The sequence below is a fragment of the Dysidea avara genome, chromosome 7, assembly GCF_963678975.1.
Source record: "Dysidea avara chromosome 7, odDysAvar1.4, whole genome shotgun sequence".
Taxonomy (NCBI): domain Eukaryota; kingdom Metazoa; phylum Porifera; class Demospongiae; order Dictyoceratida; family Dysideidae; genus Dysidea; species Dysidea avara.
The window spans coordinates 30,512,164-30,524,159 of record NC_089278.1 but is presented as its reverse complement, the minus strand read 5'-3'; the positions used below and the strand labels follow the sequence as shown (position 1 = coordinate 30,524,159).

Sequence of the window (11,996 nt, the reverse complement as noted above, 5' to 3'; positions counted from 1 at the left end):
AAAAAGAAAAAAAGAGGTCTGGGCACGAGACTATAGCTAGTGCTGAACATACACTAAAAGTTCACAACTGAAAATGCACTTTTGTAGCTTAAACTGATGGCACTATAGCTTACTTTTAGGGAGGGGGGTATAGCTATAGCTTCAACGTCACAACTGTAAAGTCTTACAATCCACTTTGTTATAGCTGTTCTTCCCCGCCTTCACATGACGTAATTAAGTATGATCATACAGCCAGTATAAAAGAGATCTACTAAACCACCTCCCTTATCAGTGTATAAACACAATGTCTTGTAGAACTGCTAGTGCTCCAGAGATGGCAGCTTCATCCTCGGACAACGCAGGTGTTCGGAAAAGTCCTGCGAAGGGCGTCACGCCCCTTGATGGCTACCGCGAAGAAATAACTTGCCCGTATTGTCGGCATTCCGCTAATGATTCGTTGAAGATAATGGACTCCGAACCAGCTATCTATTGCCCCTACTGTCCATGGAATAGCATCGATGACATTCCGCCTAGTGAAGTGGAGAACGATAAGCTAGTACCTCCACCAACTACAGAAAACCGCGGTGCTTCGCCACATCTTGACGTGTTTTGTCCAAACAAGAACTTGGGGTGCTCGTGGAGTGGCAACCTTTCAAATGTTTATAAACACACCAACTCAGAATGTAAGTGTAAGCGTACCTCGCTGAGTTCAGATGATGACAGTGACAGCAATTCAGTGCATTCCAGTGGGTCAATGGATGAAGATGAAAACGAAGTAGTTGTAGCACCAATGATTATTATGATGAGTGAATTTGAACAAAAGAAGATGAACAATGAACAGTGGTACTCACCTGTTTTCTGTACACATGAACAAGGATATCAGTTCAGGTTGAGAGTAGATGCTAATGGATGGTGTAGTGGTGATGCTGTAGCAGTAGTGGTCTCCCTAGTGAAGGGTGATCACGATGATGAACTGGAGTGGCCATTTCAAGGAGTAATCACAGTACAGATTTTAAACCACATCACAAATTCAGCACACTCAACGGTAAAGGAGTTCGTATTCAAAGATGGTGGATATGAATGTCAACGAGTTATAGATGAGACAGAACCAGAATTTGGTTGTTGGTGTGACAGATTCATCACACACAGTGCACTACAATATAATCCTATCAAGAAAAGTCAATACCTCAAAAATGACTGTCTATATTTCCTTGTAACGTCCACTCCACTCAGATAGTAGCTACAACCTTTTTAATGTATGTAAATCAGAAAATTATACTTTTTAACTTTTTACTGAAATAAATACTTATCAAGTGATAATTACTAGTATGTAAGTAAATTGTGTTAATTGTTAAATCACCAGTTAAACTATATACATGCATGGAAGCGTGCATGTAGCTACTTGTGGTGTAGTAGTGATATTTGAGTGGCATGCACATTGATGTAAATCCCTCTATAATTTCACAACATGTTTTAGTCTACTACGCCATTCATAATACATCAGTTGATCCCCAGTCATCATTTTATAGCTTGATTGGTTTTCCACACTTGTCTATATTGGTAAAAGACATTAACTTATGCATGGCCTCGTTATGGCAACCAGACCATGCACCACATTTTATGACATATAAACAGTGTTGGGAAAGTTACTTTTCAAAAGTAACTACAGGGGCGGATCTGGGATTTTTTGAAAAGGGGGCTAAGTTGGACAGGGACATAGGTAACTAGCCAGGCATTAGAAGATACCAAGCCTTCTCACAAGGCCCTAGTGGTAAGATTCATGTAGTATCCATGGTCAAATTAGCTATTTGGAATAATGACTACATTACTGTGTGAAGCACACTAGCATGTGGAGCATGCCAGCCTAGGGGGGTCTGGGGGCATGCCCCACTCCAAGAAATTTTTGAAAATTAGGCCCTCTAGAGGTGAAGCTGAGTGTTTTTAGCAGTTTTTCAGTGGTAAATAATGGAATTTCAGTTTATCAAAACACGTTTACTTTTCCATTCAGAAATCAAGACTGATTGCAATACTGATTGCAATATGCATTGAGTAGCTATCATGCATGCACAATAATCTTATCATTTGTAGCTACCAAGCATTTAGATATAGCTAGCTATATACCATAATGCATCAACTAGCCTCAACTGTCTACAGTATCTTACTGATAAAAATAATGTTGTTGGATCCCACTGGAAGGAGTAGATTATTTGACACATCATGAAGTTGGAAGAATTGTGGAAAATACTTACCCCAGCCTCAACATCAACAGATTCAAGGCAGACTCTCTTTATGGAACACAAGACTATCATCTTCTAAAGACCATCTGGGATTCATCAACATTGGGTGACTATCACTACAAACTACACAAGTTTGACTGTGATGATTTTGCAGTCTACATGAAGGATGCTGATTCTAAATACTCCCATGATCAAACAAAGCCAGACAATAGGGGAAGCGCCTTTGTGGGATAATGTGTGGAAGAAACATGTATAGCTAAACAGAGGCAGAACTGACATGTATAGCCAAGTAGTAGTGGTGTTTAACGTCACAATTATTTGCATGTGCTTGGGATGAGGGAGTATTTGAAAGGGCATTTCTACAGAACAGCCGAATCAGTTTGCAGCGGTGATGGCATCTCGACATTATTGTTGGTGGTAGAGTATATCGAGTGTTTGGAAGTTTCTGTAAAATTTCTTAAGTATTTTATGAAACATATGCAAGTAAGCGTTCATGCGACAGACTTCTAAGGGGTCACAGGAGAAATTTTGGAGTAAGGATGTTACACTGTGCAGGGATCATAAACATGTATTATTATCAAGCAACACATACATCAAGCACATTTGACGCTAAGTATGTTCATGATGACAAATACATCACATGAGCTGGGAGATGTGATCTTAATGAGTACTTAAGTACCAATTTTACTATTCAAGTACCAAAACCCTCAATGGTTACTCCAGCATTTGCAGTATTTGCCTCAGCTCTAGTACAGCAAGATGCTTAAGCAATTGCCTGGTTATTTCAGACCTGCTGTAAGAAACTCATGTGGACAGTCTTTGATGTTTGCTAACATGTTTTGTAAGTTAACTAGTTTCACATCATCTGAACAGAGAAACTACAACTACTTTCTAAATTGATCCATTTCCTCACATTGACATATTTTTTTATTTTGCTAACAGGAAGCCAAACATGAATATCTAAAAGGTAATGAAGCCCAATAATGGTCAATAATGGTCTGATTATAAGCCCAATAATGGTCTGATTATAAGTGTTATCACTCACTCACTATCAAGTCCACAACAATTTCATCATCAAAATCAGTAACTTATAGACTGATTAATTCACTGCACCTACAAGTATCCCTAGGTTACCAAATATTATCTGTCATCCAGGAGTGATCAATTTCCTGTTCTTGTACACTAGTCACAAACATTTTGTCATGAAGCATACCTATACATACATGTACAGTATACACAACATACAAAGTGTCATGTAGAACTGAAAAGCCTTTCTTTTAATGTCTCTACAAGTACCTAGTGTGCACACATGTACGTATTTGGCCCTAAGCCTTCAGTTGGTTTGGTATTAATTAACTCCATTAAATTCACTTGAAAAGTACTAGATAGTACAGCAACTTCCCCATTGTTTGCTTCAGAGTATGCAAGTTAAATATGTATTTGGTCCCACATCTGGAGTACGTAATTATTGATACATGTCTGTATGTGTATGACCCTAGACCATTTTAGACACAAACAAATGTAGTACCAAAAGGTATAAAGCAGTGATAGCACATTCCATTGCCTGTTGGATATACAAATAATATGCATTACTGAGTTAGTCATGTCTCCACACCTACATAATAACCCGCTTTATCAGTATGAAGCTAGCAAACAATTAAATCACTTTATTATGAAAAAGCTATAAGTAATATGCACACTATGTATACTGCAAACATGCTTTGTGGGAAGCATATTTTGTGGATTCAGTGGTTGCTTATATTAGCAGTCTGCAAAAATTTTTATGCTTGAAAATTTGTGCTTGTTAGGATTTGGATTCTCTATGGGAAAATGAGTGATGCCTGAAAAATAAAACCACTGAAATTTGATCATCCATGAAAAAAATTTGTGTTGAAAATATGTATCATACTACAGCTATGAGGTGTGGTGATATGATTGCATGTCTGCCATTGAATGCAAATTATTATAGCACACCATTAGTGATAGTTATAACATGTGCATGGTTGTCATATTATAGTAGGCATTCCAGTATCCGAGATTTTTCAATAAAAAAAATTCTCCGTATTTTCCCCAATAGAACCCTGGCACAAAACAACAACTCGCGTTTAACTTGGGATTGCTCCGTAGTCTGAGCTCCAATGAGGATGAAAATCGCTATGGGGTTTGTCCACACGCTGATCATCATGAAAATCTTAGTTTTGTCGTGCGCGTTTCATGTAAGTAAGTTTTCTGTTGTTTTGTAATCTTTTCAAGCCTTGTAATGTATGTAGAATACTTTTTAAAAAAACGTAGTGTCGGGTGGAAGGTAGTCACTGTTGCTTACTTTAAAGTACGTAGTTACTTTGCTCGGGTTAGCGATTTTCAGCTCCAGAGCAGTTTTCTGATGGCTGTGTCATCAGCCTAAAAAATACAAACCACTTCAAAGTCAGCATAACAATGCTGTAAATGAAACCACAACTCCACCTTAGGTATTGTTGCATCTTTGTGGCACCTCCGCTTTAGTTGTTTACCTTTATAAGTTGTCAACTTGGTGTTTTTACTTACTTGAGATAGCCTCTTGCCTGTGGGTATGCACCATTGTATTGAGAAGTGTGCAGTAGGTGAAACATATTTGCTCATTACACAGCATACAAAGATCGCTGAGATCCGATAACATCTGAAGTTACTCTCATTATATGTACAAACTTGCAGCTAGAAGCAACTGCAGTTTCAAGACAGTCCAGATTGCTAGATGGCTTCCTGATTCAATTGTGCCTTTTTTTCCCTTTAAAATGTATGGGGAGCCCCGGAGAAAAATGTACCTTTTTCAGTTTTAAAGCACTGTGCATGCCAAAGTAGTTAATTCCAACCCAACAAACTATATATTTCTGAGATCGGCAATCAATACTCTATCTGTTGAGCATATAAAAAGTCCATTTTTCCAAAATTTAAAAATCGGGCTGGAATGCCTAATTATAGTATGAGTGTGTGTGCGTGTGTGCGTGCGTGCGTGCGTGCGTGCGTGCGTGCGTGCGTGCGTGCGTGCGTGCGTGCGTGCGTGCGTGCGTGCGTGCGTGCGTGCGTGCGTGCGTGCGTGCGTGCGTGCGTGCGTGTGTGTGTGTGCGCATGTGTGTGTGTGCATGTGCGTGCGTGTGTGTGTGTTGAGTATTTGCTCAACTGTCCATGTCTCATATAGCAATTGAAGGTCCAGGTGAGACTTCGGGTGCCCACACCTTCACCTGTGAGACACGGTACAGCCTCCTGCGGGTTACTAGTCCTGCCCCAGGAGGGCATGTCTGCGCTGACTCATAGCACCTGAGTAGCGCACAAGTAGGGACCCGCCGATTATGCTGGCATAATTTTGAGCATAATAGGTACCTAAAAGCATTGAGTATAATGCCAGCATAATAGGTTAAATATATGTACGATAGTATAAATTCTTGCTGGAAAATGACAATTGCAAAATAAGATCGATATACTCTAATAGAGCAGTCAGTAACTCTAATAGAACAATCATCAAACTGACTGTTTTATTAGAGTATATCGATCTTTTCTTTTACATGCAGCAAGAATTTATTATTTATGCTCCAGCCACTCATTTTTTTTTCTATACAGTGTTAAACTAGTAGCAAAGCATATGAACTAAGGCATGAACATTGAGCACAATCGAGCATAATAGGTAAATATTGAGCATTAATTTAAGCATAATAGGTGGATTTTTGAGCAGTGCAGCATAGCATAATAAGTAAAATTATGAGCATAATCGGCGGGTCCCTACGTACAAGTGCCCCAGCACTAGCCACTGGGCAGCGTGACCACATACTGGCAGCTGAAGGCTTTCCTTTCCTTTTGCTTTGCCTTTTGCTTTTGTGTGTGTGTGTGTGTCATGCAGTGTCAGTGTCGCTGTCATCATTATAGTCTATTATTGAGCTAATTATAGTGCTTATGATGCAGGTCTTGTAATAGAGATGTACATTGATGCAGCCTATATACACAAATCAAATATCTACTATCAAAGTAGCTACAGCACAATATATACAGATAGAGTAATGAAAACAAAACTCCATAACAGTTGTATGTTTTGGCATTGAGACCTATTATTACAGCTTCAAACACAGTTTTTAGCTATATGACAATCAAATGTCAAAAGGATTATCTCTATAGCCCTCAGCTGTCCTCAGAATAAAAGTAGTTAACAGAAGTTCTAAGGGGTTCCATAAGATTCAGTTCACCAACTATTTTAAAGAACACAAGGGGTGCATGATCCAAGGGGGGACTAAGTGCTGATGTAAATAGGAAGATTTCCTTGAAATCTTTTTTACTATTAGCTATAAAGGGACTCCGATAAATGAGGAATGCACATTTTTCGGGCCTCCATTTTTGCATAATACGTGATGTACAGCTGGTATAGTATACAATTTGTAGACTGCTGAAATGTCTATGCACTTAACTCACTAACAATAAACACACCTCAATACTGTTGTAATACTATGCCACAAAGTGTGTGTTGTCTCGATATCATACTTCCTTCTTTACATAACAGAGTACAAAAAATCACTTTATCAAGAAAAGCTTTACAGTATTATATTTTATAATTACAAAATAGCTGCCTTGGTTTCACCACAATGTTATAGTTGGTACAGCCATATATTTTATGATGATAAACCCACTATGATACTAGACCATGTCACGATGTATATGTTGTGACTGCCGCCAAGTGTACGCTCTATTTAATGCAAAGTAGTACAAAAGTGATATAACTATACAAAATGGAAGAAAGAGTAGTAGTTAATGGCTCATATACGTATGTACATACGTATTATAGTCTAATATTACAGGATATGGCATAATAGGTTCAAGGAACATGATATTATAATAGTATCCTGTACTTAAAATAGTCTTTTTGACAATGTCCAGATGAGTCCAGCTGTTGGCTTTGTAACCCAGCAACAGGGCCTCACTATGCATACACTCCATGCATTACATACACCACTTCCATCAAGATGGAACAAGCTAAGAAGCTCTGGTCCCTACTATTGTCCGTAGCCCATCCTCCTGTCATGAGGTCCACCTGGTCATAATTCAAAGCTTGCAATTCTAGGTTACTCAGCGTCCCTTAGCCAGGTGGGTGTGATGTGTCTCATGGGGGTCTCATTGGAATGTAGAGTATCTAGCAAGGGAACCATGTTAGCTTCATAGCTATAGACAGTGCAAGACATCTGTGAATGCTATCCTACTAGGGACTTGTGAGAAGGTTAATACAGGGAGTCATAAACGTGTAACTAAAATGTTGAAGAATGCAGAAAAAAATCCCAGTCCCAGTAGTGACCCAGCAACATGCAGTCTAGGCATGCGACATGTGTGGGATAATTTCTCTTCAGTGTCTTCAAAGGGAAAATCTTTGAATACGTTGTTTGCTGAATGTTATGGTTACCTGTATGGTATAGAGGCCACATAGTTCCTTACTCATGAAGTTTTCCTATTTCCATATGTTTCAGGATTAAAGTCCTTGACTTGGATGTTTTTATGTATGTGAGGTACTGGTATCATAATTTTTGTTGCAGGAAGTCTGGAGATATATTTTACTGCTACATATATTACCTACGTACGTACATCTACATACATAAACCCTTACTAAACCAAACAGCCAGGTGTATGCACACATATTCCAACTATGTAGCAGTACCACCTAGAGAGTCAAGCAATCATGTACAAATCCCATTCCACTTTCAAAGATTTAGCCATGATAGGTTTGTGTTCTTCACAAGTTATTAATGTCAAAGAAGTGAGCACGTATGTATGTATTCCAATGGTATGTGGACAAATCAACATCCTCCCTCCACATTTTATCTAATGTAATACATAGGATAATTGTGACTAGATCTCTCATAGCTCTTTCAATTGCATGATCTAACAACCCATACTTGACTTGTGAATGATTAAAGTACCAGCTTGAAATTTAGTCACATCATACCCCTAACATACCACTACTGCTTTGTGTAATGATAAGGTGAGCATGAGAGGTTATGGTTAGTTAAACTAAAAATGTAATAGCTGGTTTCGCAAACCTGATCACATTTGTTCTAATGCATATTGTAGCAATAGTATTTTAGATAACAGAAAGAGCTTTACAGTGCTACTAAATGTTTTGACACGTGGTTTGAAGTTATATAAAATAAACACAGACAGATTACATAGATTACATCAGTATGCATAAACTGCTTTAGAAGACACACTGCTTTATTTTGCAGTATAGACGTGCCACATCATTCTAGCTATATATTTTGACACAAATCATGCTACAAATTAATCAGATTGCTCATTAATTACCTTGCCATGCATTATTTGGTTTCACAGTTCATAGACACTACTTGAAAACACTGTGTCTTGCCAATGAGTATCAGTATAGTGCTTGTAGTATGGTTATCATGATTGGATGGTGTTGACATTTATCACATCCTGAAGCACAATAATAGCTATAGGGGAAAAGAAAGTATTTGAAAGTAGACCACAGATCGATTTTTTATCCATACTGTACATGTGTGTAGCTAGTGGTCTGTAGTGCACATGTGTATCTAAATGTAGTCCTCAAGTCTGGCCTATGCATGTAGCTACATATATATATACACTTTCTACAGTAGATTCTGGTTTTATGTACATTCAGTACATTATAGGATACCTGAAGTGTAACATGTTCATGTTATACAAACACACAGAGGGTACATCAAGTAAAAGTACACTTTATTACAAATGGTATTTACCATTGTAAAATGTGTCCCTGGCTACAAAGCCTGTGATGTAAGCCTTAACACTGACTACATACTGCCTGATATTAATTTTGTTGATGCAATATCTCTCTGATTGTCTAGTAATTACACTGGTAAAGATCTTACATACTTTTAAGTATTGAAATTGTTTTCATGTCTTCTTTCCTCTGCAGGTCAGGAATAGATTTTTGATACTATGAAGTGAGGTGTGATCACACAATTCACTTTGATACTGAGACCATTTGACTACTTATCTTGTACAGTAATTATTAAAACAACCACACAGAAGTACAAGTTTTCAGTGGTGAAATAGTGTGTGTGTGTGTGTGTGTGTGTGTGTGTGTGTGTGTGTGTGTGTGTGTGTGTGTGTATGTGTGTGTATGTGTGTGTGTGTGTGTATGTGTGTGTGTGTGTGTGTGTGTGTGTGTGTGTGTGTGTGTGTGTGTGTGTGTGTGTGTGTGTGTGTGTGTGTGTGTGTGTGTGTGTGCATAAGTACAAGTATATATAGCTAGTGCAGTATACATGTTTTATTGTACTAACCAAGAACTTTGTCATGAGAACAAAGAATAGTTCTGTTCCACCGATGTTGTCAAGTCTGGAGACCTCAACAACTGTCCAGAGTGGTAAGGTACTTGGTGACTATAGATTCCTACAAAACAACAGTAGGAAATATAGTCATCCAAAACAAAGGATGTTTTGGCTATACAATGTTCTTTTTTGCAGCTGTATAGCTCTACGTGAATGTGTACATGTATAGTTGCAGCATTTCTGAGACTATAATTGGACTAACATGCAATAGCTGGACATGTGGGCACATAATTACATCTGCTTAAAATATATTCAAATATCTGAATAGAATGCCTGTAATCAGTAACTTATACAAAAGATTGAAAAAGATATACACAGGTATACACAATTATACACAGGTAGGGGCTTGTACAGGTATACTCACAAGAGTCAGGTTCCAACTTCAGTTGACCTAGCACTGGAGGAGGAACATCTTGGGGCTGTTTATGTCTCTTTCACTTTCTCTCTTGCATTCTTTGTTCTGCAGGTTCTGTTTTTTAGTTTTGTGGGTGTAGGTACTTACGCATAAATGGAATGTCTTATGTAGCTTAGAGTTACAGTGTGGCAGATGAGTGTGCTATTAGGGCTGGTTCTTCTATTAAATAAGCAAAAAAGATATCCATAGGTCACACAAGTATGCACCAGGTATATATATATACAGGTGTTCGCAAGTATACATACTGTCTGTGTATACTTGTGTGTACTTGTGTGTAAGTACTATAGCCATCTGTATAGGTTGTCGTGATGCTTCAGATCATAATATATACAGTATATGAATATGCAGCTATGAATTATGAATATGCAGCTTTAGAAACATGATATCATAATGATTTTGTTTTTGCTGTGTAGTTTATATGCATATGAATAACAAATTAATGAAAGCGGTTTCATTTCATTTGGTCATATATCTGTGTGACAAACAATGACATCATTACAAATGTCCTGTTCTAAAAATATGCCTACAGTGATAAAAGAGCAGCCAGGTTAGTTTGCACTTAGACAGTATTGTCACATTTAGACATGAAACCACATTAATGATCACAGTATTGTCACATTTAGACATGAAACCACATTAATGATCGTTAGATACCTCACTAAATGCACAGTTGACTACCCCTTACACAATGCTTATATTTATAGCACAGGAGTCACATGATCTGAAATACATAAAAATGAGAGTAAAGCCACAGCAGATATATCTCATAGCCATCATATTTCAAATGTTAGGTAAGGAACACCTTAAGGGTGCTTATATGTATAATGATTATGCTTGCATCGTTCAATTTGCATTTGCCATTAAAATTTTTATTGAGCAATTCAAAAAATAGAGCAATTCAAAAAATTAAAAATTGTTTAAACATTGACAATTCCACTCTTAGCTACACTCCATCACATGTAGTCCATGTGTACTACTTTGTTGTGTGCTCACACAACAATTAATACAATCATAGTTAATAAACTTTGATTAGGTGTTTCAATTCACACAAGATTAACTGTAGTTTGTGTCTGGGCATTCATATATATAGCTAGCTAACGTACAGTAGAAAAGTGACCAATTTATTTTAATGTGTACGATGATATACTGACATAATTATAGAGATTACAGTTAGATAAGCAGGTCATGCACTGAAGTTTTGCTAGTCCTTGGTAGAGTGGTACTATTATAGTAATGAACCTACAGCTTCACCCTGCATGGAACCTTCATGCCAATAGTGATGAATTACACTAGAACAGAGCCATGAAATGACATGCATAAACCATAGGACAATGTATACATCACTAAGTAATATACATACATTATATACTATACAAGGTAAGTCGTGATACATGCACATTGTCACTTCACTGTACTTGTGCTAACGCATGACCTAGCATGTGTTATGTCCCCAAGGGTGCTGCATGTCACGCTATTGTATGGTTACATGTAACAGATAGCTTGTGATCATATATAACAATGAATAAGTAGGGTTACACAGAAAATTTCTTGATTACCCTAACACTGGCACATGATCCTGTGTGGATAATTGCCATATCACAGTACACCCCTATAATATAGCTTCACTTGATTTATACTGATTTCTCCAGTAAACCATCACCTGTGAGATATAGCTTTATTGTGAGCTGCAGTAGCATATCTATAATCTTGTATTTACAAATTACGTGAAACATTTCTCACACTTGTGTATATGTATACATGATGCACATAATTTGCATTAATATACAGAGTTATACTAGTGGATGATATGATACCATATAGCATAAGGTATGGTATACACAAGACAGACAAGCGTAAAATGTTTAGATCAAACTCATAGTAGTATAAAATAGCACAATAGGCATTATCAGCTAAATAGAATCCAGCATTTTGAGAGTGCATGCCCATTCATGGACACTATAGGTTATACATCAGTTCCTGAGAGATAATTATAATTATTCTGACAATAGATATGTTATACACATGCATGTG

At 37.5% G+C, this 11,996-nt stretch overlaps 1 protein-coding gene across 1 annotated transcript; it reads left to right on the top strand.

The window, feature by feature from the left end:
• Nucleotides 1-283: 283 nt before the first annotated feature.
• LOC136261165 (uncharacterized) lies at nt 284-1,216 on the top strand. Its single transcript, XM_066055136.1, has one exon. It carries the CDS (start codon nt 284-286, stop codon nt 1,214-1,216), a length of 933 nt encoding a protein of 310 aa, XP_065911208.1.
• The last annotated feature ends 10,780 nt before the right edge of the window (nt 1,217-11,996 follow it).